This window comes from Gorilla gorilla, chromosome 1, assembly GCF_029281585.2.
Source record: "Gorilla gorilla gorilla isolate KB3781 chromosome 1, NHGRI_mGorGor1-v2.1_pri, whole genome shotgun sequence".
NCBI lineage: Eukaryota > Metazoa > Chordata > Mammalia > Primates > Hominidae > Gorilla > Gorilla gorilla.
Window position 1 is genome coordinate 192,582,874 of NC_073224.2, and position 27,601 is coordinate 192,610,474.

Genomic DNA, 27,601 nt, shown 5'->3' on the forward strand with positions numbered 1-27,601 from the left:
TCACACCATTGCACTCCAGCCTGGGCAATAGAGTGAGACACTGTCTCAAAAAATATATATAAATAAAATAATATAAAACATAAAGACTCCATCTCCAAACAGGGTCACACACAAAAAAATCAAATTTACATTAATTTTCAAAATGAATCATTTTTTTGAATCACATACTTAGTTTCATCTATTTTACTTTAGACAGTAATATTATATAAATAATACATATAAAATTATGACTATATTACATTCGATTAGTGCTTTTAGGACAAAATATTCTTCAGAGGCCACCAATAATTTGATAAAATATAAACTGTAAATAAAATGTAAAATAAAATATAAAATATAACTGAAGTGGCTTATCTTCTTAGTTCTGATTCTAAAACACAGTTTTCTCATGTATTACCTCACCTCTATACAAAGTGTCAATGGATTAAAAAAAGATTCCCTGAATCTTCTTCCCCTGGGCCTTTCTTTTTTATCTTATGACTATAAGAGGATGAAGATTCAGGGAATCGGGGAAAGGGAGGTTAGGTTCCTTAAGAGACACTAGAAATTTTGTTGCGCTTGCAAACCACAATTTAGAGATCACTACTTATGAAAAAAAAAGAGAAGTGATAAGTCATGGAAACCTTCACCTGTGGTGCTACTTGTTCTGTGGCAGAAGAAAGAAGCCTGGAGCTCTTGAGCTAGATGACTTGCCATTCATGTGATCCAACTCACATTTCTTAAAATACCAGTTTTCTAGTGCTTGGGAGCAAATTTAGAATTCATAAACCACCCATTTCTCATGAAGAACAAGTTTGAAGTTATAAACCTCATTTTAGGTTTTACTCAGAAAGGAAAAAAAACCCTAATTTTTCATTTAGTCCCCAGTGTCTTCTTTTTTTTTTTAAGAGACAGAGTCCCAGTATGTTGCCCAGGCTGGTCTTGAACACCTGTGCTGGGATTACAGGCATGAGCCACCACGCCTGGCTTCCAGTGTCTTGAAAAACTAACTAATCTGTGATAGTACTTCTTTTTTTCCCGCTTACCCCAAAACAAATAATCACATTTTTATTTGACATTTTTTTAAAGACAGGCTAGGAACACTTACTTCATCAACAGATTTAGAAGCATCTATTTTCTTGACTTTCCCCATTTCTTCATATAAGTCAATAATTGGCTTTGTTGACTGAAGGTAGGTCTGAATTCTGCAAAAGAAGTAAATATTGCAAGGTTCTAGGTATCTATCCTTTCTTCTACATGTTATAGGAGAGCTCACAGAACACTGCATCTGCCCCGACTGATTGACCTAATATCTTAAACAAGCCATTTTACATGTTTAAATGTGACTCTTTTATTCCTGTACCAAATAGGGCAGGTCTGGGATTGAAGTGGTTGTATGTAAAAACTGCCAAGTACCTCTTTTCCAAGCTCTCTCTGTTGTCATCACTCCTACCACTACTCTTTCCCCTCTCAAGACATCGTTCAATACAGATCTAAAAAGAGATACAAAGTTATTAAAAAATATAGATATGAATTTGCCATTCTTTTAACCTGCAAAGAAAACAAGAGTTTAAATAGATGACCAAAAAAACCCTGCAATAAACCCAACGTGTCTAATTCATTAATCAACATGTAAAGTCCTTTGAAACGTAAACATGTGGTTCAATTTATATAAACTACGTTAAATAAGTACAGAGCATAATAAGAATTCATTCATGACTCAGTTTTTCCTGCTTATTTTTTTTCAAACTGTAATAAAAAGATCTGTATGTGTATGATTCCATCTCAGATATATTATTAACTTATTGGGTATGAATTACATGCCTCAAACTTTGTTTCATTTTTGGCTGCTTTTTGATAATTCCATAAATTTGCAAATATTTGAGTCAACATATTTGTATTTGAATAAAGCATCCTTTGTTAATTGTGAATAAACATTCCTTGTTATAAAGCTGTGGTAACATTCTAAAGTTAACTTTGAAGGGTAAATGGAAACACATTTTTGGGGGTTGGAAGAAGAGAGTTACGTTTTAAAACAATGCAAAAGGCCAGGCATGGTGGCTCATGCCTGCAATCCCAACACTCTGGAAGGCTAAGGCAGGTGGATCACCTGAGGTCAGGAGTTCGAGACCAGCCTGGCCAACATGGCAAAACCCCGTCTCTACTAAAAATACAAAAATTAACTAGGCGTGGTGCACATGCCTGTAATCCCAGCTACTTGGGAGGCAGAGGCAGGAGAACTCCTTGAACCTGGGAGGTTGCAGTGAGCTAAGATTGTGCCACTGTACTCCAGCCTGGGCAACAGAGTGAGACTCTGTCTCAAAAAAAATAAAATAAAATAAAACAACGCAAAGGCTGCAGCAAGATTCTCCACCAGAGGCACATTTACAATTCAACCTAAGAACAGCCAACTTCTTTCAAGGTACTAACTACTTCAGGCTTTTTAATTAAATGATTCTGAGAAATGTATTTAGTTATTCAAAAGTATGTCTGGCTTCATTATTAGAACTACCAGAAAGAAAAGTACATTTTTTTTACTTTTTTCAAGATCATTTCACTCTTAAGACAAATCAGGCTATCCTGTACGTTTCTTTTTTTTTTTCTTTTTTTTGAGACAGTCTTGCTCTGTCACCCAGGCTGGAGTGCAGTGGTGCCATCTTGGCTCACTGCAACCTCTGCCTCCCAGGTTCAAACAATTCTCCTGCCTCAGCCTCCCAAGTAGCTGGGATTACAGGCATGTGCCACCATGCCAGGCTAATTTTTGTATTTTTAGTAGAGACGGGGTTTCACCATGTTGGCCAGGCCGGTCTTGAACTCCTGACCTAAGGTGATCGCCCACCTTGGCTTCCCAAAGTGCTAGGATTACAAGCGTGAGCCACCGCACCCGGCCCTGTATGTTTCTTTAAAACAGAAAGTTTTCCCAACTTCTCAGAAACGTGTTTCTCTTCCAGTAAACAACACCCTAAGGCAAGATACTCTTTGATAATAATGTCTACCTAAGAAAGTAGTTCAGCTTCATTACCTAATATTATTATGTATGTCAATTCTTATTTTTTTAAACATCAAAACTGATTCTTGTTATTTTGAAAATAAAGGAAAATTTAGCTCCACAAGGCTGCTAATGCCAAATAGTTTTTAATACTCCAACAGCAAGACAGTGCTGTTCCGTCCATCCAATCTACCAATTCAAAAAACACTGCTGCCAATATAAAATATAAGTTAAAAAATCCTTTGTTTTTTCTAATAGTTGACTAACAGTTGCTTAAAGCCTTTGTGGGCAGATGAAGATTTTCATTACCTCATTATTACAGTCAAAAAAGAGAACAAAAGATACATCTGCCTTCCCATCCATGGTCTTGTTCCATCCTTGAAGGTTGTCTTGATTTCTTGGAAACCCATCAATCAAGAATTTATTCTTTTGAGCATTGGCAGCCATTGTCTCATCCATTTCCTAAAGGAAAAAGAAGATTTAGGTTCAATACTACATTAACAAAATGAAATTTCTCAAGCATGGTAGTGTATACATGGGTGTTTGTTTTATTATTATTATTTAAACCATAAGTAAAGGGTGGAGGGTACATAGCAAAAAAAAAAAAAAAAAAAAGAAAAAAGAAAGAAAGAAAAAAGACTAGAAGGAAATCTATCAATGTATTAAGATGGTTGCCTCAAGTTGGTGTGGTTATGGGTATATGCCCCTCTCAAAACCACCTCATTTTATACACACAATTTTCTTCTGTGGTTTCCAAATTTTCTACAGTTAAGTATATGTTACTTTCACATACACATTCACAAAGTTATAAATAAACAATAAGAGCGGCAATAAGAGAAAAATAACCATTAACCATTATCTTCGCTCCAGCAACTGGAGACCCTCTCTTTATTCCCTTTGCTCTTCCCAAGTCGTTTTGCTGTAGTGGAAAGTATATTACTTCTACAGGTGCTCAACTCTGCTACTCATATAATTCAAGTCCAACAACACAAAGCTTTGGACAAATATAAAAGACCATTAGCATTAATTATTAATGTAGGATAAAATACTTTTTAACGGAAGCTAATTAAACCCAAATGTCACTGGCTGCCCCAAAACAAAGGGAACAAAAGAACCAGCCCGGCCAAGATGGTGAAACCCTGTCTCTACTAAAAATACAAAAATTAGCTGGGCGTGGTGGCTGGCACCTGTAATCCCAGCTACTGGGGAGGCTGAGGCAGAGAAATGCTTGAACCCAGGAGGTGGAGGTTTCAGTGAGCCGAGATCGTGCCACAGCACTCTAGCCTGGGGGACAGAGTGAGAGACTCTGTCTCAAAAAAAAAAAGGAAAAAAGAGGATGTGAACTAAGGTGATGACAGAGAAGAGACTAACAGAAGAGGATTAAAAGAAAGATAACTGGAAAGATATGCTCACTGAATGGATTTGGGAAAGTGAGGAAGAGGCAGGAGAATATAGGATGATTCCCAGATTTATGCCTTGAGTAGCCAGGTAGATGGCAGAACCATTAACCAAGACAGGAAGTAAAGGAAGATCACATTTTAGACAATACACTCAGCCTCTGACATGTTGATTTTGAGACACTTGTGAGACATTCAAATAAAGGCCTAGTAGTTAGGTAGTTAAAAATATATGTCTGGAATTCAAAACAAACATTTTGTTTTAGAGCTATAGACTTTAGCAGCATTAGCATAGTGAAAGCTTTGGGTATGGCTAAAACCATCCAGAAAGAAACATATGAAATGAGAGCTGAATAAGACCAAGTATAAAACCCTGAGAAGCATCATGGTTTTGGAAACTTGCAAAAGAAGAATAACTATTAAAGAGGATAGAGAAATAGCAGTCACTCAGTAGGGAGAGAAGAAAAAGAGACGCTGTCATAAAGAACAAAGGAGGAATGATTTTCAAACAGACTGATTAAAGTTAAATACTACAAGAAAAATAATGACAAAAGTATTATTTGATAGAGATCATCATTGGTAACATGCAAGAGCAGCTGCAATGGAGATGGAAACAGAATCTGACTGCAAAGGATTGAAAAGTAGAGAGTGGAAAAGTAGAGAGTGAAAAAGTAAAAACCATATGCTCTTTCATAATACTTTCTCTGCTTTATAGAGCAGAGAAAGGACATTAGAAAGAGTGAATAGGGAGAGAGATTTATTTTGGAATGGAAGCAGGTTACTCCAACCTCTGAGACAAGAGGTAAGAAAGTGTGTACAAGCCACTTTTCATCCCCAATGTCTTTAGTTCCAACCAGATGCTTACATAGCTCTTTTCCATCAGGCTTCGGCCATTTCTTGTTGTTCCCAATATTGCATTTCTTTTCTCCCTCACTGTTCTTCTATGTGAAAATACCTGTTAATGATTATAGTTCTAGGAATCTAGAATGAAGAGTTACCTAGTAAATACAGGGTGTCTGTTTTTCAGATGTGACATTTATTTATTTATTTATTTTTTTGAGGCGGAATCTCACCCTGTTGCCCAGGCTGGAGTACAATGGTGCGATCCTGGCTCACTGCAACCTCCACCTCCGCCTCCTTGGTTCAAGCAATTCTCCTGCCTCAGCCTCCCGAGCAGCTGGGATTACAGGTGCCTGCCACCACGGCCGGCTAATTTTTTTTTTTTTTTTTTGTATTTTTAGTAGAGATTGGGTTTCACCATGTTGGCCATGTTGGTCTGGAACTCCTGATCTCGTAATTCACCCACCTTGGCCTCTTAAAGTTCTGGGATTACAGGCGTGAGCCACCACACCCGGACATTTTTTTTTTTTTAAGAAACGGAGTTTCACTCTGTCACCCAACCTGGAGTGCAGTAGTCTGATCTCAGCTCACCTCTGCCTCCCAGGTTCACGTGATTCTTCTGCCTCAGCCTCCCAAGTAACTGGGATTACAGGTGTGTGCCACCACACTTGGCTAATTTTTTATATTTTTTGGTAGAGACGGGGTTTCACCATGTTGGCCAGACTGGTCTCGAACTCCTGACCTCAAGTGATCCCCCTGCCTCGGCCTCCCAAAGTGCTGGGATTACAGGCGTGAGCCACGCGCCCAGCCTCAGATGTGACATATTTTAGTTTTGAAAGTTCTTAAGTCTTAGCATTTCACATTGAAGATGGTGATACACCAGAAAAGTAGACACCATGGCTGAGCGAACATCAATGATGAGAGGGACGTGGGTTAAAAAACAGAGAAAGGGCTGGGCGTGGTGTCTCACGCCTGTAATCCCAGCACTCTGGGAGGCCCAAGCGGGTGGATCATGAGGTCAGGAGATGGAGACCATCCTGGCTAACACGGTGAAACCAGTCTCTACTAAAAAATACACAAAAAATTATCCAGGCGTGATGGCGGGCGCCTGTACTCCCAGCTACTCGGAAGGCTGAGACAGGAGAACGGCGTGAACCCAGGAGGCGGAGCTTGCAGTGAGCCGAGTTCACGCCACTGCACTCCAGCCTGGGCGACAGAGCGAAACTCCGTCTCCCCGCCAAAAAAAAAAAAAAAGAGAGAGAAAGAAGAAAGAAAGAGATTTAAAAAAAAAAAAAAAAAAATGGGGGCCGGGCACGGTGGCTCACACCTGTAATCCCAGCACTTTGGGAGGCTGAGGCAGGCAGATCATGAGTTCAAGAGATCGAGACCATCATGGCCAACATGGTGAAACCCCATCTCTACTAAAAATACAAAAATTAGCTGGGCATGGTGGTGAACGCCTGTAGTCCCAGCTACTCGGGAGGCTGAGACAGGAGAATCTCTTGAACCCGGGAGGCGGAGGTTGCAGTGAGCCGAGATCGCGCCACTACACTCCAGCCTGGTGACAGAGCGAGACTCTATCTCAAAAAAAAAAAAAAAAAAAAAGCAAAAAAGAAAAAAGGAAAGGGAGCAGGAGAGGGAGGAAAAAAGATGAAACAGAAATGGAAGAGAATAACTGTCTGAATGTTGGGAAGAAAGGACCAAGTGCACATAAATGGATGTTAAGTTGAGCTATAGGTGATCCTAAATCAAAGCAGAGAATCCTTACCACTGTCCGCTTTCTTCCCAGGTGAAAGCACAGTTTCCAGTTCTGCCATTCTCAAGCATAACCACCTTCCACAAGCAAGAAATTCAATACTCTGAGCTAGGTGTGGTGGCTCTCTCCTGTAATCCCAGCACTTTGGGAGGCCGAGGTGAGAGGATCACTTGAGCCCAGGAGTTCCAGCCTAGCCTACACAACATAGTGAGACCCTGTCTCCACAAAAAATAGAAAAAAATTAGCTAGGTATGGTGGCATGCACCTGTAGTCCCAGCTATTCAGGAGGCTGAGGTGGGAAGATGGCTTAAGCCTGGAAGGTTGAGGCTGCAGCAAGCTGTGATCAGGACACTGCACACCAGCGTGGGTGACAAAGACACTGTCTCAAAACAAAACAAAACAAAAAATCTTTGATATTTTTCATTACACATATGAAAGGTGGATTTATTTATTTTTATTATTATTGTTGTTTATTTATTTATTTTTGAGAGGAGGTCTCACTATGTTTCCCAGGCTGGACTTGAACTTCTGGGGTCAAGCAATCCTTCTGCCTCTGTCTCACAAGCAGCTGGGACTACAGGCATATGCCACCACGCCTGGCTTTTTAAAAAAATTTTTTGTAGAGATGGGGTTTCACTAGGTTGTCCAGGCTGGTTTTGAATTCCTGGCCTCAAGTGATCCTCTTGCCTTGGCTTCCCAAAATGCTGGGATCACAAGCATGAGCAACTGCCTGGCCAAAAGGTGAATTTAATTTCTTCTTTCCTCGCTGGTTTGAACTGGTTGGCATTCACACTCCTTACCCTCTTTAATAAACTGATGGTTATCTCAACTGGTACAATCTTTCCTTCTTTAATGTACTTTTCAATAAGTTCGCCATACTGTGAATCTGGGTTCTTCCTTTCATCACGAAGCAGCTCTCCTGCAGAAAGGTGTGTGTAGCCATATTTCTGAAAGAAGCACACATAGGAAAAATACCAGAATTCATTCAACCCAGTGGTAGGACTATACTTTTTTTCCTTTGTGTTAATTTCTATATTCTAATTTTTCTACAATAAAGAAGTTTTGCTTGTATATTAAATAATAAAGAAAAATTTAAGATATTTCCCATAATCCAGTTTGCTTAATGGATATCTTTATTCTTCATAGCTATAATGTTCAGATAAATATATCCTGGCTGGGCGTAGTGGCTCACGCCTGTAATCCCAACAATTTGGGAGGCTGAGGTGGGTGGATCATGAGGTCAGGAGTTCGAGACCAGCCTGAACAACATGGTGAAACCCCATCTCTCTAAAAACACAAAAATTAGCCAGGCATGGTGGTGCATGCCTGTAATCCCAGCTACTCAGGAGGCTGAGGCAGGAGAATCACTTGAACCCGGGAGGCGGAGGTTGCAGTGAGCTGAGATCGCGCCACCGCACTCCAGCCTGGGCGACAGCGAGACTCCATCTCAAATAAAAATAAAAAATAAATGTAAAAATTAGCTGGGTATGGTGATTCATGCCTGTAGTCCTAGCTACTTGTAAGGCTGATGCAAAAGGACTGGGAGTTTAAGGTTGCAGTGAACCGTGATTGCACCACTGCCCTCCAGCCCGGGTGACAGAGCAAGACATTGTCTCAAAAAATGAAAAAAGAAAAACAAAAAGAAAAGCTTCTTCTTCCACATAAACTTGCAAGTTCCTTTTTATTAAATCAAAAGAATCATACAATTGATTTTAAAAATGCTTTTACTCTCAAATATTAAAGACACCAAGATAACTATATTTATCGCTCAGTTACAACAACCATATCATCCCAAATTCTTAAGACTCCCTCAATGGAGTTTTCATTTTATCCAAGTATACGATAAATATGTGATAAATTAAATGTTATCTTTAGCTTCGATGTTAAGATTTGAGGCAGCCCACACTCCCAACCCCCTTTTTAAAGAGTATTTCAACGGCACATTTTACAAAAGCAACTCTTTCAATTACCCAGGTTATGGTGAGTTTTCTGTTTTCGGATTACAGAAGCCATATATCTTCTTTACTCCTTTTCTCATTCCCGAAATTGCTGGTTAAATTTGTTCTTGCTTACTAAATAGTAAGTTAACGGTAAGGTAGTCAGCAAATGAAAACTCTAAATAGTTTATTTGCTGACTATAATTGAGTATAAAGTTTGATGAGAATAAACAAGATCCTAATATCATCCACGTCTCTCTGTCATATAGGACCTTCCATTAGAAGAAATGGTCAGGCTGGGCAAGGTAGATCATGCTTATAATCCTAGCACTTTGGGAGGCTGATGCAGAAGGATGGCTTGAGCCCAGGAGTTCAAGACCAGCCTAAGCAACACAGACCTCATCTCTATTAAACTTTTTTTTTTAAAGAAAGAAAAAAAAGGCTGGGTGCGGTGGCTCACACCTATAATCCCAGCACTTTGGGAGGCCAAGGCGGGTGGATCACCTAAGGTCAGGAGTTTGAGACCAGCCTGGCCAACATGGCGAAACCCCGTCTCTACTAAAAATACAAAAAATTAGCCAGATGTGGTTGCAGGTGCCTGTAATCCCAGCCACTCAGGAGGCTGAAGCAGGAGAATCACTTGAACTCAGGCAGCAGAAGTTGCAGTGAGCCAAGATCACACCACTGCACTCTAGCCTGGGTGACAGAGTGAGACTCCATTTCAAATAAAAATTATTATTATTATTATACAGTTTGTCAAAAAGAAAAAACAACCTTACCTGCAAAGTCCAAGGAAACAAAGAATTCAAATGAATATAAAGATGTCAAACCTATACCCATGTGTCTCATGTTCTCACCCACATTCCATTTTTGTAAATTCTCTATTTACCAGTTTTTTATACTATATTTTTCTTAAGGATTTTGCTAATAATGCTTTCCTCTTACCACAGTTGCAGCAACAACAAAAAAGCAACTATCACTTACATATAAGTTATTATGGTATTTTAGTAACAGCTAGACTTTAAAGAGCATATTTTCAAAGCATTCTGCTGTCATTAAGTAATCACTGAAGCCAGTTTTGAGGAAAGCAAGAATAGATATTTTCCAGTCTTAACCAAAACTTTTTCACATTCTCTGAAATTTCCTTGCAATTAAAACTTAGTGGGTAACTAACAACAGTCTTAAAAGCAACACTCAAAACCATAGCAACTTACAAATACTATAACTACAATTACAAGCTACTATTGAACTTAAAATGGTGGCTTTTTGTTGTTGTTGTTCAGACAGGGTCTTGCTCTGTCACCTAGGCTGGAGCACCATCTCTGCTCACTGCAACCTCTGCTTCCCGGGTTCAAGCAATTCGCGTGCCTCAGCCTCCCAAGCAGCTGGGATTACAGGCGTGCACCACCATGCCTGGCTAATTTCTGTATTTTCAGTAGAGATGGGGTTTTACCATGTTGGCCAGGCTGGTCTCGAACTCCTAACCTCAGGTGATCTGCCCACCTCAGCCTCCCAAAGTGCTGGGATTACAGGCATGAGCCACCATGCCTGGCCTAAAGATAGTAATTTTCTAGTGACAAATATATAAGCTCAATTCATTTAGAATAAGTGCCTAAAATTTTAACTGAAATTTCTCCTTTAAGAAGTTGAAAAACAATTCAATAACTTTTACGGATCATGCACTAAGATTTGGAGGGAGAAAAAAAGCACCATGTTCACAACAAGTACAAAATGGCACTCTATTTTACTACAACTAGGCAAATGTTGACAACTTTATGGGGTCAAATCTCAAACCATCTTGTTCAATTTCTCTCACTTTTTTTTTTTTTTTTTGAGACAGGGTCTCACTCTGTCACCCAGATTGGAGTGCAGTGGCACGATCTCAGCTCACTATAACCTCCACCTCCTAGGCTTAAGCAATTCTCCCACCTCAGCCTCCCGAGTAGCTGGGACTAGTGGTACATGCCACTGCATCCGGCTAATTTTTGTACTTTTTGTAGAGATGGGGTTTTGCCATGTTACCCAGGCTGGTCTCAAACTCCTGGGCTCAAGCAATCCACCTGCCTCAGCTTCTCAAAGTGCTGAGATTACAGGCATGAGCCATCCCAACTGGCCTAACTTATCTGATTTCTTAGCAACTGCATCTCTCCTAAATTCAGAAAACAACCAAAAAACAAGACAAAAAAAAAAAAAAACAACGATCTTCAGGGTACAAATGATGCACAAATGGCAAGTCCTTGAAGGCAGGAGGAGATCCAGATGCCAGGCACTTCCTCCCATTAATGTGGCAATTAGAAATTGCCACTGAACTGCTACTGAGCTTCTCTTGCATTATAGAGGGAACATAGCAGAGATATTAAATACAAATGTATTTTTAAAGCAACTGAAGTGAATTAAAACTATTGGGTACAGCCAGGTACAGTGGCTCACACCTGTAATTCTAGCACTTTGGGAAGCCAAGGTGAGAGGATTGCTTGAGGTCAGGAGCTCAAGACCAGCATGCGCAACACAGTGAACATGTTTCTACAAAAAATAAAAACATTTGCTGGGCAAGGCTATGAGCACCTGTAGTCCCAGCTACTTAGGAGTTTGAGGCAGGAGGAAAACTTGAGCCCAGGATGTAGTGAGCTATGATCACGCCACTGCCCTCCAGCCTGGGATCTCTAAAAAACAAAACAAAACATATATAAATTCATATAATGTATAATATACAAATTACATTTTCATATATTATATATTATACAATTTATATCATATAACTTATGGCATATAATATATAAAATTTATATGTAATATAGTATATAATTTATATTATTATATATTAAAAATATAAATATATGGCTGGGCATGGTGGCTCACACCTATAATCCCAGCACTTTGGGAGGCTGAGGCAGGTGGATCACCAGGTCAGGAGATCAAGACCATCCTGGCTAACATGGTGAAACCCTGTCTCTACTAAAAATACAAAAAATTAGCCAGGCGTGGTGGCAGGCGCCTGTAGTCCTGCTACTTGGGAGGCTGAGGCAGGAGAATGGCGTGAACCCGGGAGGCGGAGCTTGCAGTGAGCTGAGATTGCGCCACTGTACGCCAGCCTGGGTGACAGAGCGAGACTGTCTCAAACAAACAAACAAACAAAAAAACCAAACCAAACCAAAACAAACAAACAAAAAATATATATATAAAACTATTAGGCGTCCTTTAGATTTACATCTATGAAGCATCAAAGACTAAGGTTATGTTGCATTCTCCATAAGACTACTAAACCTTAGAATCCTTTTTTTTTTTTGGCCATGAACCCATATCTAAAGGCAGATCCTTAAAATCTAAATGCTGGTTATGTGCTGTCAACAATCCACCTTCACCCAAACACCCCAAAATGCTGCAGGTACTATGGGGGGAGGTCATCCAGATGCACCAGTCTGGTGCCTGCTGCAAACAACAGCTTTAGAGCCCACAACATCCCAGCAACACTTTATGTAAGTCTATTATCTGTTTCAAAACATTTTTTTTTCTTTTAGACGGAATCTCGGTCAATCACCTAGCCTGGAGTGCAGTGGCGCAATCCTGGCTCACTGCAACCTCTGCCTCCCAGGTTCAAGTGATTCTCCTGCCTCAACGTCCCGAGGAGCTGGGACTATAGGTGCCCGCCACCACACCTGGCTAATATTTGTATTTTTAGCAGAGATGGGGTTTCACCATGTTGTCCAGGCTGGTCTTGAACTCCTGATCTCATGATCCGTCAGCCTCGGCCTTCCAAAGTGTTGGGATTACAGGCATGAGCCACCGTGCCTGTTTTTTGTTTGTTTGTTTATTTGTTTTTGAGGCGGAGTCTCACTCTGTTGCCCAGGCTGGAGTGCAGTGGTACAATCTCGGCTCACTGCAACCTCCACCTCCAGGGTTCAAGCGATTCTCCTGCCTCAGCCTCCCAAGTAGCTGGTACTACAGGCGCCCACCACTGCAGCCGCCACCATGAGCAGCAAATTTTTTTGTATGTTTAGTAGACAGTTTCACCATGTTGGTCAGGCTGGTCTTGAACTCCTGACCTCAAATGATCCACCCGCCTCGGCCTCCCAAGGTGCTGGGATTACAGGCCTGAGGCACCACACCCAACCTCAAAACAGTTCTAATAGTACTTCTACCAGTTACAGACAATCTCTAACTTAGGATGGTCCAATTTAGGATTTTTCGACTTTACAATGGTGTGAAAGCATACACATTCAGTACACTCCTCATTTATGATGGGGGTTACCTCCAAATCCATGGTAAACTGAAAATACTGTATTGTAAGTTTAAAGCACACTTTGACTTACTACATTTTCAACTTACAATGGGTTTTCTGGGACACAACCACATTTTAAGTTGAGGAACATCTGTAATATAAATAGGACATATGATAAGGATTTTCCAGAAAAAATACTTGCCATCCCTGGGGAACTTACTTTCCTTTGACTGTAAGAATACACTGCCCAGATATTTACTGGCCAACTTTTTAGAATTCCTTCCAGTCCCACCCATAGAAGTTGGAAAAAAGGGTTTTTCCTATAATCACTCTTAAAGGAAGCTTATCATTAAGAAAAAAATTGTATCTAGTGGGAGAAAGCTGAGTATAATATCTCACTTAAATTGCTAGTGGATTCCTAATCTCATTTTTAGTTTGCTCTCACAGTATTTGTAAATGTGTGCATTGCATTTGACCATGCATATTTCATCGCAAATCCACATATTAAAGTATGGAAGTTCTCAACGAAGCTAAATATTTTCTTAAGTAGAAAGCTTTTGCAGATAACCTCCAAATTAGCATGAAGCATGTTTCTTTATCTAATTAAAGAGTAATATTTTAAATTAGCCAGGCGTGGTGGCGTGTGCCTGTAATCCCAGCTACTCAGGAGGCTGAGGCAGGAGAACTGCTTGAACCCGGGAGGCGGAGGTTGCAGTGAGCCGAGATCGTGCCACTGCACTCCAGCTTGAGCAACAAGAGTGAAACTCCATCTCCAGGCTGGGCATGGTGGCTTATGCCTGTGATCCCAACACTCTGGGAGGCCAAGTCGGGCGGATCACCTGAGGTCAGGAGTTCAAGACCAGCCTGGCCATGGTGAAACCTTGTCTCTACTAAAAATACAAAAAATTAGCCGGGCGTGGTGGTGTGTGCCTGTAATCCCAGCTACTGGGGAGGCTGAGGCAGGAGAATCGCTTGAACCCAGAAGGCGGAGGTTGCAGTGAGCCGAGATCGCGCCACTGCAGTCCAGCCTAGGCAACAAGAGCCAAACTCCGTCTCGGAAAAAAAAAAAAAAAAAAAAGGCCAGGTGCTGTGGCTCACGCCTATAATCCCAACACTTTGGGAGGCCAAGGCAGGCGAATCACCTGAGGTCAGGAGTTCAAGACCAGCCTGACCAACATGGAGAAACCCCATTTCTACTAAAAATACAAAATTAGCCAGGCATAGTGGCGCATGCCTGTAATCCCAGCTATTCAGGAGGCTGAGACAGGAAAATCGCTTGAACCTGGGAGGCGGAGGTTGTGGTGAGCCAAGATCGCACCATTGCACTCCAGCCTGGGCAATAAGAGCAAAACTCCGTCAAAAAAAAAAAAAAAAAAAAAAAAAAAAAAGAGTAGTATTTTAAAAGCTTATATCCTAGAAAGGAGAAAAAGGAAGGATATAATCCATTCAATTGCAGACAATTACAACATTTTCCTCAATGTTTTTCCCTTGTGATCTGAAAGACCAAAATAGACATCCCTTTATCAACTAAGATGGACCCTAAGGTTAAGGGAACAAAAGTTGCTTACAGGTCCGGGGCTCAGGGCCTGGCTGACATGGCAAATTTCTAAATTCCTATGGCTACAAGAAAAAATCACACTCTTGCAAATTATCAGACCCCTCCTAACTCTGATTTACAACCCAGACCACTATAACTGTGATTGGACAGAGGACCAGCCTCAGAAACATTCTTTTCTGATATGCAGTTGCAGATCTTAAGCCAGTTTCAGCCACTTTATAGAGGTTGCACACAAACTTGTCTTTGTGTCCTATAGTTCGCCCTTTGACATAAAGAGCCAAATTCCACCTTATTTTATTTATGTATTTATTTTTGAGACAGAGTCTTGCTCTGTCGCCCAGGCTGGAGTGCAGTGGCGCGATCTCGGCTCACTGTAACCTCCGCCTCCTGGGTTCAAGTGATTCTCCTGTCTCAGCCTCCAGAGTAGCTGGGATTACAGGTGCGCACCACCATGCCCAGCTAAGTTTTGTATTTTTAGTAAAGACAGGGTTTCACCATATTGGCCTGGATGGTCTTGATCACTTGACCTCATGATCCACTGGCCTCGGCCTCCCAAAGTGCTGGGATTACAGGTGTGAGCCACCATGCCCAGCAAGTCCACCTTATTTTAATGCTAAAAGCCCACCCCAAAATGAACATGGGATGTATGTTACATATATGTTTACCCATTGCACATGTGCCCAACTCCCCTCATAAATATGTATAGCTTTTCTCCCAAACCAGCTTCATATTTAAGACTACTATATAATATTAAGCCATGTGAAGCATAAAACCCAACCTGCCCATCTCCTCCTCAAAGATGGAGCACAATCTATGCCAGGGACTCTCTCCCCAGTATGCAAACTGATATCACCAATAAAGCTCTTCTTTCTACTATGTAGCCATCCTGGTGGTCTTTTGGATGACAATATTCATGTAACAAAACCTTAATTCAGGCAACACTTCAACTTACTGTAAATCCATAAATATTTGCTGTCTACAAAGTGCCAAGCAATGTGCTGACACAGAGGAAGGAAAAGGGTTATATTAACAAAGGATGCAATAGTGACTTGCATCTATAAAATGACTTGAGCCTCACTACTAATTAATAAAGGTAATTCTCCATATTTGCATAACTTAAAGTCTTTATGACTTTAATGACTTGATGATTGTCTGCTTGGGGAAGCTGATTCTTCAGAAGCAATGGCAAGAAAATAGAATAAATAAAACTTAAGAGTGAGTTAGAAGCCACTGAAGAGATTGTTTCCTCATCTATGTAAGGCCTGGATGTCCCTCTAACATTTTGTGGATGGCTTCTCAGATAATAGAGGATTATAGCATCTGATTTATATGCCAAATGGACCCTACAGGAAACGTAAACTGGAATTTTCACACTTTAATTTTATTCTGTAATTGGTCAATTCCAGTATTTTTATTTCTTTTAATTCATCTCAGCCATTTTGAATCAATTTGCATTCCCTACATTAGAAGGAATGGAAAATGGTCAAAGATGGAGACCAGGCTTAGACACCTTCAGGGAGTCCAGGAGCTCAGAGGCAATAATTTGAAAACTTCCAGCATTAATGGATAGGCACAGGGGTCTTGTTACTCTTAGGAAACGCTCACTTAGTCTTGTTAATTAAATGATAAATTCTTATTGTCACTGTAGAACATACAAGTTACATACTCATCTTATTTCTAGGAAGAAGCAATATCTTAAGAAGTCTCTCATGTATCACTACAACCTAGATATTGTTGCAGGTGGTCTAAAAGCCTAGGAATCAGTTAATTCAGTTCTTAAGAGAATACCTGGAGAAAGGCACACAGCAAAGGTAACATGGATCTTTGTATACATCAAATCACTCAGATGAAGCCCTAGCCTCTCCTACTTCTCCTTATAAGATAAAGGTTTCAGGCTGGGTGTGGTGGCTCACACCTGTAATCTCAGCACTTTGGGAGGCTGAGGCAGGTGGATCACTTGAGGTCAGGAGTTCAAGACCAGCCTCTCCTATTTCTCCTTATAAAAGAAAGGTTTCAGGCCAGGTGTGGGGGCTCAGGTCTGTAATCCCAGCACTTTGGGAGGCTGAGACGGGTGGATCACTTGAGGTCAGGAGTTCGACACCAGCCTGGCCAACATGGTGAAACCCCATCTTTACAAAAATACAAAAAAATTAGCCAGGCATGGAGGCAGGCACCTGTAATCCCAGCTACTCAGGAGGCTGAAACAGGAGAATCACTTGAACCCAGGAGGCAGAGTTTGCAGTGAGCTGAGATCATGCCTTTGCACTCCAGCCTGGGTGACAGAGCAAGACTTCATCTCAAAAAAAAAAAAAAAGAAAAAGAAAAAAGGTTTCTTAACAACCACTAAACAGGCCACACTGTACTTCTTTCTTATTTTTTATTTTTTTTTAGAGATGGAGTCTCCCTCTGTTGCCCAGGCTGGAGTGCGGTGGCGCGATCTTGGCTCACTGCAAGCTCCGCCTCCCAGGTTCACGCCATTCTCCTGCCTCAGCCTCCCGAGTAGCTGGGACTACAGGCGCCTGCCAACATGCCAGGCTAATTTTTGTATTTTTAGTACAGGCGGGGTCTCACCATGTTAGCCAGGATGGTCTCGATCTCCTGACCTCGTGATCCGCCCACCTCGGCCTCCCAAAGTGCAGGGATTACAGGTGTGAGCCACCGCACCTGGCCTGTACTTCTTTCTTATTATAAAAAGGTAAATAACATTAAAATGAGAATATCATTTGCCTAAGGAATTTCAAAAGCAAGAAAGTTGGTCCAAAAGATTCAACTGCTTGAAAATGCAACATGTAAAGATCCTCTTCATGAAATAATCACATTTTAGTATCTCAGGTGCTCTTTAGGAACTAGAATTTATTTGAATTTAAGAATCAACACCAGAAAAATGTACAAAGGAGACAAAATCCTAAATAATAATATTAAGCAAACATAACATTTGAGCATTTGCAAAATTATCAAACTAATGGGGAAATAAATTTAGAGAAACACAAAGAACTCAGCAAAGATAACAAGAACCTGAACCTTACATGAAATCACACACTCAGAACACTGAACTAGAGTGTTAAGGTTTTATAACTCTGTCACAACCCAGTGTGACAGTGGGTAATTTACTTAATCTTTCTTAGATCTGTTTATTTATAAAACAGAAATAATATGTATGCTACCAAAAATGACATCTACACATACTATACTATACTAACAGCCACAGCAAAATATCATTATTAGATGTTACAACTAGAAGAATCTCTTGAAGAACAAACTTCTAAAAACAGGGACTACACTACTAGATTTAAGACCTACTAAGAGTGGCTGGGCACTGTGGCTCATGCCTGTAATCTCAGCACTTTGGAAGGTCAAGACGAGAGGGTTGCTCGAGGCCAGGAGTTTGAGATCAGCCTATGCAACATAGCAAGATGTCATTTCTACAAAAAATGGAAAAATTAGCCTGTCATGGTGACGTGCACCTGTAGTCCTGGCTACTCGGAAGGCTCAGCCAAGTGGGTAGCTTGAGCCCCAGGAGTTAGAGGAGGCAGTAAGCTATAACTGTACCACTGCACTCTAGCCTAGGAAACAGAATGAGACTCTGTCCCTTAAAAAAAAAAAAAAAAAAAAGACCTACTATGACAGCACTCAAGATAGGTCAGAGAAGAGATAGACAAACTCATACAGGTTACTCCTAGACCAAAGTCCAAAATAATCAGTGGCTTAACTACAAATTACACGCCGATAAAGGAACAGAAATACCAAACTGGCTCAATATCAATATTATGTGCTGTGGTTTGAATATGCCCAAAGTTCCTGTGTTGGAAACTTGATCCCTAATGTGGCAGTGTTGGGATGTGGGGCCTAATGAGAGGTGTTTGGATCATGGAAGCCCCACCCTCAAGAATGGATTTCTGCTTGGATTGTATTTGACATAAAAAAGAACGGATTGGCTGGTGCAGTGGCTCATGTCTTTAACCCCAGCACTTTGGGAGGCTGAGGCAGGTGGATCACCTGAGGTTAGGTGTTGAAAATCAGCCTGACCAACATGGTGAAACCCTGTCTCTACTAGAAACACAAAAATCAGCCAGGCATGACGGCAGGTGCCTGTAATCCCAGCTACTCAGGAGACTGAGGCAGAAGAATCGCTTGAACCCGGGAGGCAGAGGTTGCAGTGAGCTGAGATCACACCACTGCACTTCAGCCTAGGCAATAGAGCGAAACTCCGTCTCAAAAGAAAAAAAAAAAAGAATGCATTAATGCCATTATCACGTTATCACAGAGTGGTTTCCTTGTAAAAGGATGAGTTTGGCTCCCATCATGGGATGATACAGTGAGAAGGCCCTCACCAGATGCTGGTGACATTTAGGAATAAATGTAAAACTAAATGTGTAAGAATTATACGAATAAATTAAAAACACTTTAGTGTAAGACAAATAAAATCAATATCATAAAAAGAAGGCAGGGCCGGGCGCGGTGGCTCACGCCTGTAATCCCAGCACTTTGTCTGGGAGGCCGAGGCAGGCGGATCACCAGGTCAGAAGATCGAGACCATCCTGGCTAACACGGTGAAACCCCATCTCCACTAAAAATACAAAAAATTAGCCAGGTATGGTGGCGGGTGCCTGTAGTCCCAGCTACTCAGGAGGCTGAGGCAGGAGAATGGCGTGAACCCAGTAGGTGGAGCTTGTAGTGAGCCGAGATCGTGCCACTGCACTCCAGCCTGGGCGACAGGGCGAGACTCCATCTCAAAAAAAAAAAAAGGCAGACCAGGTGCAGTGGCTCATGCCTGTAATCCCAGCACTTTGGGAGATGAAGGCATGCGGATCACGTGAGGCCAAGAGTTCAAGACCAGCCTGGCTAACATGGTGAAATCCCATCTCTACTAAAAATACAAAAATTAGCCTGGCATGGTGGCACACATCTCGGATCCCAGCTAGTTAGGAGGCTGAGGCACAAGAATTGCTTGAACCTGGGAGGTGGAGGCTGCCGTAAGCCTTGATTGCACCACTGCACTTCAGCCTGGGTGACAGAGCAAGACCCTGTCTCAAATAAATAAATAAATAGAAGGCATTCTGTATTACTAGATAGAAAAATTCATACTGTAATTATTCAGTTTTCCACAAATTAATCTATAAACTTATGGCAACTTTAAGCAAACTTTGATTGGCATTTGTCTTTTTGGTTTGTTTTAAATGAAACTTGGTAAGTTGACTCTCAAACTTATCAGAAAGAGTAAATGTGAGTGAATGGCCAAAACTGAAATAATATTAACAACTACAAATGAGGACTTGTCCCTTTTGTGACATAAGATTTTATAAAACTACAGCAAGTAAAACAGGGTGGTACTGGTATAAAAATAGACAAATAGAACAATGAAACTCAAGGGAGTCCAGAAATAGACCCAAGTGTAAATAAGAATTCAACAAGTAATAAAAGCACCTAAAATACGTGCTTTCATTTATTTCTATTTAGTAAATGATACTTGTGCAACTGGCTATCCATCTGGGAAAAAATAAAATTAGATCTCTGCATTACACTACAACAAAACTAAACGCCAGGTGAATTAAAGTTCTAAAACACAAAACAAGTAAAAACCCTATGACAGTACCAGAGGAAAATAAACTGAGATAGGAAAAGACATCTTGCTTGGCACTAAACAAGAACCAAAACAGCTAGGATTTATGTTTGACCACATTAATAATAAAAACTTTTGAACAAAGAAAGGCATCGTAAGTATAATCAGATAATAAGTAACAGCTTGGAGGAAAATATTTTCACTATACAAAGGTGATGGGATACTATATATTGCATATAAAGAGATTCTGGCTGGGCGCGGTGGCTCACACCTGTAATCCCAGCACTTTGGGAGGCTGAGGTAGGCTAATCACCCGAGGTCAAATTCGAGACCAGCCTGGCCAACATAGTGAAACCCTGTCTCTACTAAAAATACAAAAATTAGCCAGGTGTGGTGGCACATGCCTGTAGTCCCAGCTACTTGCAGGGCTGAGGCATGAGAATCATTTGAACTCGGGAAGCAGAGATTGCAGTGAGCCAAGATTGCACCACTGCACTCCAGCCTGGGCAACAGAGCGAGACTCTGTCCCCCCAGAAAAAAAGGCTGGGCATGATGGCTCACACCTGTAATCCCAGCACTTTGGGAAGCTGAAGCGGGTGGATTACGAGGTCAGGAGTTTGAGACCAGCCTGGCCAATATGCTAAAACCCCGTCTCTACTAAAAATACAAAAATTAGCTGGGCATAGTGGTGCATGCCTGTAGTCCCAGCTGCTTGGGAGGCTGAGGCAGAAGTGAGCAGAGATCACATCACTGACTCCAGCCTGGGTGACAGAGCGAGACTCTGTCTCAAAAAAAAAAAAAAAAAAAAAAAAAAAAAAGGCTGGGCATGGTGGCTCATGCTTGTAATCTCAGCACTTTGGGAGGCCAAGGCAGGCGGATCACCTGAGGTCAGGAGTTCAAGACCAGCCTGGCCAACATAGCGAAACCCTGTCTCCACAAAAATACAAAAATTAGCTGGGCATGACAGTGTGTGCCTGTAATCCCAGCTACTTGGGAGGCTGAGGCGAGAGAATTGCTTGAACCCGGCAGGCAGAGGTTGCAGTGAGCTGAGATCATGCCATTGCACTCCAACCTCTGCGACAAAGATTCCATCTCAAAAAAAAAAGACAATGTGATTCCATTTTCCACTGGATTAAAAGTAAAAATTTTATAAAACTAATGTTCATAAAATTAATATAAAATAAAATGTTATATTCAGCAATGGTAAGAATACGGAGAAACCAGTATCTTCATACTTCATAGAAGTATAAATCAGTTCAGTCTTGGGCAAATTATTTAAGTTTATTCAATCAAAGTTTAAGTTTGCTCAAACTTTGACTCAGTAATTCCATTTCTAGGAGTTATGGTACTGTTGCACATGTGCACAAACACATATGTACATGAATGTTTACAGCAGTGTCTTTTGTAAACAAATGTCTATGTCCACCAAAACAAATCTAAACTTCCACCAATATAGGAATGGCTAAATAAACTATTGTGCATATTATGAAGTAGAACTATCTGTATGTTCCGATATGGAACACTCTCCAAGATACACTGCTAAGCAAAAAAAAAAAAAAAAAAAAGCAAGTCACAAAACAATAAGCAATGTGTATGTGCATACACATGTGCATTATATCTGAGTATAAATACATCCAAAAAGGACCAGAAAGGCACACACGCAAAAACCTGACAAGTGATTACATAAGGAGGGTAGGATGAGATTAAAGAGAACTTTCATTTTTTACTTTGTATACTTCCAAAATTGTTTGAATTTTTTTTACAATATACACATATACATATAAACTTTAAAAATTTTAGTTTTAAAAACGTATGCACTATCCATACATCTTTATTTATCTATTGAGGCAGTGTCTTGCTCTGCTGCCCAGGCTGGAATACAGTGGCACAATCACGGCTCACTGCAGCCTTTACCTCCTGGGCTCAAGTGATCCTGCCGCCTTAGCCTCCCGAGTAGCTGGGGCTACGAGCATGCCATCATGCCTGGCTAATTTTTTCATTTTTTTATTTTTTGCAGAGATGGGGTTCACTATGTTGTCTAAACTGGTCTCAAACTCTGGGCTCAAGCAATCCTTCCACCTTAGCCTCCCAAAGTGCTGGGCTTACAAGACTGAGCCACCATGCCCAACCTATACATCTTTAAAAAGTAAATATCAGGCCAGGCGCAGTGGCTCACGCCTGTAATCCCAGCACCTTAGGAGGCCAAGGGAGGGGGATCACCCGAGGTCAGGAATTCGAGCCGAGCCTGGACAACATGGTTAAACGCCGTCTCTACTAAAAATACAAAAATTAGCCAGGCATGGGGGCGGGTGCCTGTAATCCCAGCTACTCAGGAGGCTGAGGCAGGAGAATTGCTTGAACCTGGGAGGCCGAAGTTGAAGTGAGCCAAGATCACGCCACTGCACTCCAGCCTGGGTGACAAGTGAGACTCCATCTCAAAACAAAAGGTAAATATCACAAGGAAAGATTGATGATTTAAATGTTTTATTAACATCAAATCCTAAGAGCACAGCAAAATAAAATTCAGTTGTCTCACATGAAGTAAGGATAAGAATCCCAATATAAAAACCACCATATGGTATTTAAAAAAAGGGAAACAGTACCTGCACAATCAAAAACTTATCTAAAATTTAAAACTAAATCATGATAGAGAATAGCAGCTCTGAAGACATATTGGTGAACTGCTCTAAATACAAAAATCAATTCAAGTGTTTAGATAAAAATTTTTCTGGAAAGTGATCCACTCCTTAAACAAAGGAGAAACAAAAGAATAATATAGTAACACAGAAACACACTGCATGGGCATAAAGAGTTACAGAAGGAGACAGAAAACAGTCCAGTTTTATAGCCTAGAAACAGAAGGAAATTTAGAGACATACTCAGTTGAGAGGATCCATAAGGTACAGCAGCAAAAGTTTAAAAGGAAACATATTTCAATGAAGCTCTACTCCAGACATTTGAGTTTAAAATTATAAGCAAGATATTCTAGAAATGCCACTTCTATGGCATAGACAATATAAGCATACTACTCTTAGTCTCCAAAATAACCCATTGGAGCACTTTCATAACTTTATTGTGCCAAGTAACCTCTCTTAATTGACTTTTTAGAAAAACATCAATCACTGCTTAGATAACAAAGAATCACCTTCATTGTTACTCCAATAACCTGTGCTAATAGAAGTGTGAGAGAAATCATCATTTGGCTTGAAAAGTAGTAATTTTTTTAAAATTTTGGTATAAAATTTACCTTCATAAGTATATTTTGCTCAATCTAAAATTAAAGTCAGTTTAGTGATAATACATTTTTAAACAATATCGCAATCAAACCACAGCCCAGCATGGGATTTAATGATGACCATAAATAACTGTACCCATTTCTATAATGTACAGCAGACTACATGGGCCTCTTGGTTCTTGATTAGAGCCTAACTTCATCAAGGAAAATGACCTAAGAAGTGGTAATCTTATGGAAAATTTTTCCAAATTTTTTTCCTGTCATGACTACACAATAGAAAAAGCACTGAAAACCATTTACAAAATAGGTGACTTTTTGCTTAACGGGCATCCCACTAATCTGATTTAATTAACTTGAACTCAGTTATGCCCTGGAACTGGTCAAAGAAGTAAAGAGAATCTGTGACCCCCCCATCCCTCCCCACCTTCCTTTCCATTTACCACTACCCCCTCTCTTTCCCACTCCCAACTCGTGGCACTATATAGATACCAGTTACATCTTTATTTTTGTAGTTTTGGACTAGCTTATCAGCCTTTTTAATCTCTGCACCATAGGCAATAGAAAGTATACTGTATGTTCTATTGTATAAGATGTAAGATCTCCTCAAAATTTAAAACATTATACTTTAAAGGACACTACCAAGAAAATAAAAGACAGCCCACAGGATGGGAGAAAATGTTTATAAATCATACATCTGGATAAGGGACTTATCTTTAAAATATGTAAACTCTTACAGCTCGATAAGAAGATATATAACCCAATTAAAAGACATCTTTTTATTTTTATTTATTTACTTTTTTGAGATGAAATCTCACTCTGTTGCCCAGGCTGGAGTGCAGTGGCGCAATCTCAGCTCACTGCAACCTCCGCCTCCCGGGTTCAAGCAATTCTCCTGCCTCAGCCTCCCTAGTAGCTGGGATTACGGATGTGCAACACCACGCCCAGCCCATTTTTTGTATTTTTAGTAGAGACAGGGTTTCACCACATTGGTCAGGCTGGTCATCAACTCCTGACCTCAAATGATCCACCTGCCTTAGCCTCCCAAAGTGCTGGGATTACAGGTGTAAACCACTACACCCGGCCAAAGACAATTTTTTAAATGCACTATTCTGAGGAAAAAAAAAAAACAAAAAACCCTTCACACCTACTAGAATGGGTATAATTTTCAAAACAACAACAAAAACAAAAAAAATAAACATTGGTGAAGATGTGGAGAAACTGGAACCTTTGTACACTGCTGGTGGATATGTAAAATGGTGCAGCTCCTGTGGAAAATAGTTTAGTGGTTCCTTAACAAGTTAAACACAAAATTACCATGTGACTCAGCAATTCCATTTCTATGTACATACCCCAAAGAACTGAAAACAGACTCAAACAGATACTTGTACACCAATCACTGCAGTATTATTCACAGTAACCAAAGGTGGAAACAACCTAAGTGTCCATCAACAGATGAATGACTAAGCACAATGTGCTGCATACATATAATGGAACATTATTCAGCCATAAAAAGGAAGGAAGTTCTGATACATGCTAACATGGAAGAAGCTTAAAAACATTATGGGCCAGGCGCAGTGGCTCACACCTGTAATCCCAGCGCTTTGGGAGCTCGAGGCAGGTGGATCACGAGGTCAGGAGATCGAGACCACCCTGGCTAACACAGTGAAACCCCATCTCTAATAAAAATACAAAAATTTAGCCAGGCGTGGTGGCATGTGCTTGTAGTCCCAGCTACCTGGGAGGCTGAGGCAGAATCATTGAATCTGGGAGGCGGAGGTTGCAGTGAGCTGAGATCGTGCCACTGAACTCCAGCCTGGGCAACAAAGCGAGACTCCGTCACAAACAAACAAACAAACAAAAATTATGTTAAGTAAAATAAGCCAGACACAAAATGACAAATATCATATAATTCTACTTATATGAGGTACCTAAAATAGGCAAACTCATAGAGACAGTAGATTAGAACTTTCCAGGAGCTAGGGAAGGGTGGGGGATCTGTATTTTCCAATTTTTCTTTTTTTTTTTTGAGACAGAGTCTCACTTTGTCGCCCAGGCTGGAGTGCAGTGGCGTGATCTCGGCTCAATGCAACCTCTGCCCTCCCAGGTTCAGGCAATTCTCCTGCCTCAGCCTCCTGAGTAGGATTACAGGTGCGTGCCACCACGCCTGGCTAATTTTTTTTTTTTTTTTTTTTTTTTTGCATTTTTAGTAGAGACGGTGTTTCACCATGTTGATCAGGCTGGTCTTGAACTCCTGACCTCGTGATCCGCCCACCTCGGCCTCCCAAAGTGCTGGGATTACGGGCATGAGCCACGGCACCTGGCCTGTATTTTCCAATTTTTCTATAATGTACGCACACTACTTTAAATAAGAGTAACCAAAATAGCTGGGCACAGTGGCTCATGCCTGTGATCTCAGCACTTTGAGAGGCTAAGACAGGCAGATCACTTGAGCCCAAGAGTTCAAGACCAGCCTAGGTAACATGGTGAAACCCCACCTCTACCAAAACAACACCCCCTCCCCAACCTCAACCCACAAATTGGCCCCAAGTAGCTGGGACTACAAGCTTGTGCCTGTAGGCTGAGGTGGGAGAATCACCTGAGCCCGAAAAGTCGAGGCTTCAGTGAGCCATGATCATGTCACTGCACTCCAGCCTGGTGACAGCGCAAGGTCCTGTCTCAAGAAAAAAAAAAGAGTAGGTGGAGCATGGTGGCTCACACCTGTAATTCCAGCACTTTGGGAGGCTGAGGCAGGCAGACTGTTTGAACCCAGGAGTTCGAGACCATCCCGGGCAACACGGTGAGACCCTGTTTCTACATAAATAATAATAAGGCTGAGCAAGATGGCTCATGCCTATAATCCCAGCACTTTGGGAGGCCGAGGTGGGCGGATCACTCGAGGTCAGGAGTTCTAGACCAGCCTGGCCAACATGGCGAAACCCCATCTATACTAAAAATACAAAAAATTAGCTGGGCGTGGTGGTGCGTGCCTGTAATCCCAGCTACTCAGGAAGCTGAGACAGGAGAATCACTTGAACCGGGAGGCGGAGATTGCAGTGAGCAGAGATTGCGCCACTGCACTCCAGCCTGGTCAACAGAGCGAGACCCTGTCTCAAAAAAAGAAAAATTAGAAAGTTGGGCAACAGAACAAGACCCTGTCTCCAAAACAAACAAACAAACAAACAAAAAAGAACATTTAGAAAGTTGGCCCTAATAGCACATTTCTTAAAAATTTTTAATTAAAAATACATACAAGCAACTGTTACATTTCAAAAAGCTTTCCTTTTCTCAACTTTATAGGTGCAATGTTACCACTGTGAAGTTCTAGATGAACATGAAATAAAGGAATTTATTAAACCCAATTCCTTGGTGCTCCAACTCGTATGCCACAGAATAGCAAAGAAGGCACACATATTCATAGTAACTGGATATTTTGCCTCTTGGGTGTGACTATATTGGGTTATATGCTATCTAACACAGAAGTTTTGAGGCACAGATCTGTTTTGGAGCTGGTAAGACCATCTACTCCTCTATACGCTTCGTTTTACATAAGGGGAAATTGAGATAAGCTGACTTGCCAGTTACTGGAAAGAAATCTGGCACTCGAACCCAGGTGTCCTCACTCTCAATAACTCTATTATTCCACAACAGGCCTCTGAGGTAATTCCTAGGTGACCCACATGGAGATGCAGTCTTTCGTCTTCAAGCTACTATGGCCATTGAATAACAGAATCTACTGGTGGGAGTTAAAGAAGAAACTCAAAGTTGATCATTTTGTTATATCCTGGCTTGCAGATGAGATCAGAAACTTTATCCACACACAGAAAGCTAGGCATATTTGACCCACCTTGATTCAGCCTGATTCTGACCATCCTTCTTGCTTCCTTTGCTTCCTCCTTGCCTTTCCCCACTTCTGAAACATTACCATTTCCACTTTTCACTTCCCTTGCCCTTCAAATGATACATAGCAAGGAAAAACTCTATTTGAAAACCTAAATTAACCATTACGTCAACACCCAATTATACAATCAAAACATCTGTGCTGTCTCTATACTCCCAGTAGGCACCAAGAAAATGAAAATTCATGTTATTACCTAACTAAATCATACATAATTATACAGGTAAAGCTTGTGG

General features: G+C 41.0%; 1 protein-coding gene across 2 annotated transcripts in view; it reads right to left on the reverse strand.

Moving 5' to 3' along the window:
* Positions 1 to 27,601, reverse strand: part of CMPK1 (cytidine/uridine monophosphate kinase 1) — a 45,150-nt gene that overhangs the window by 2,461 nt on the left and 15,088 nt on the right. The window contains exons 2-5 of one of the 2 annotated variants that reach the window (XM_031015282.3): positions 7,762 to 7,908; positions 3,278 to 3,430; positions 1,396 to 1,472; positions 1,088 to 1,184 (exon numbers count right to left, since the gene is read on the reverse strand). In XM_031015282.3, coding sequence (XP_030871142.1) covers positions 1,088 to 1,184; positions 1,396 to 1,472; positions 3,278 to 3,430; positions 7,762 to 7,908 — 474 coding nt within the window. The remainder of the gene's footprint in view (positions 1 to 1,087; positions 1,185 to 1,395; positions 1,473 to 3,277; positions 3,431 to 7,761; positions 7,909 to 27,601) is intronic. The other variant, XM_031015288.3, reaches the window with a different exon arrangement.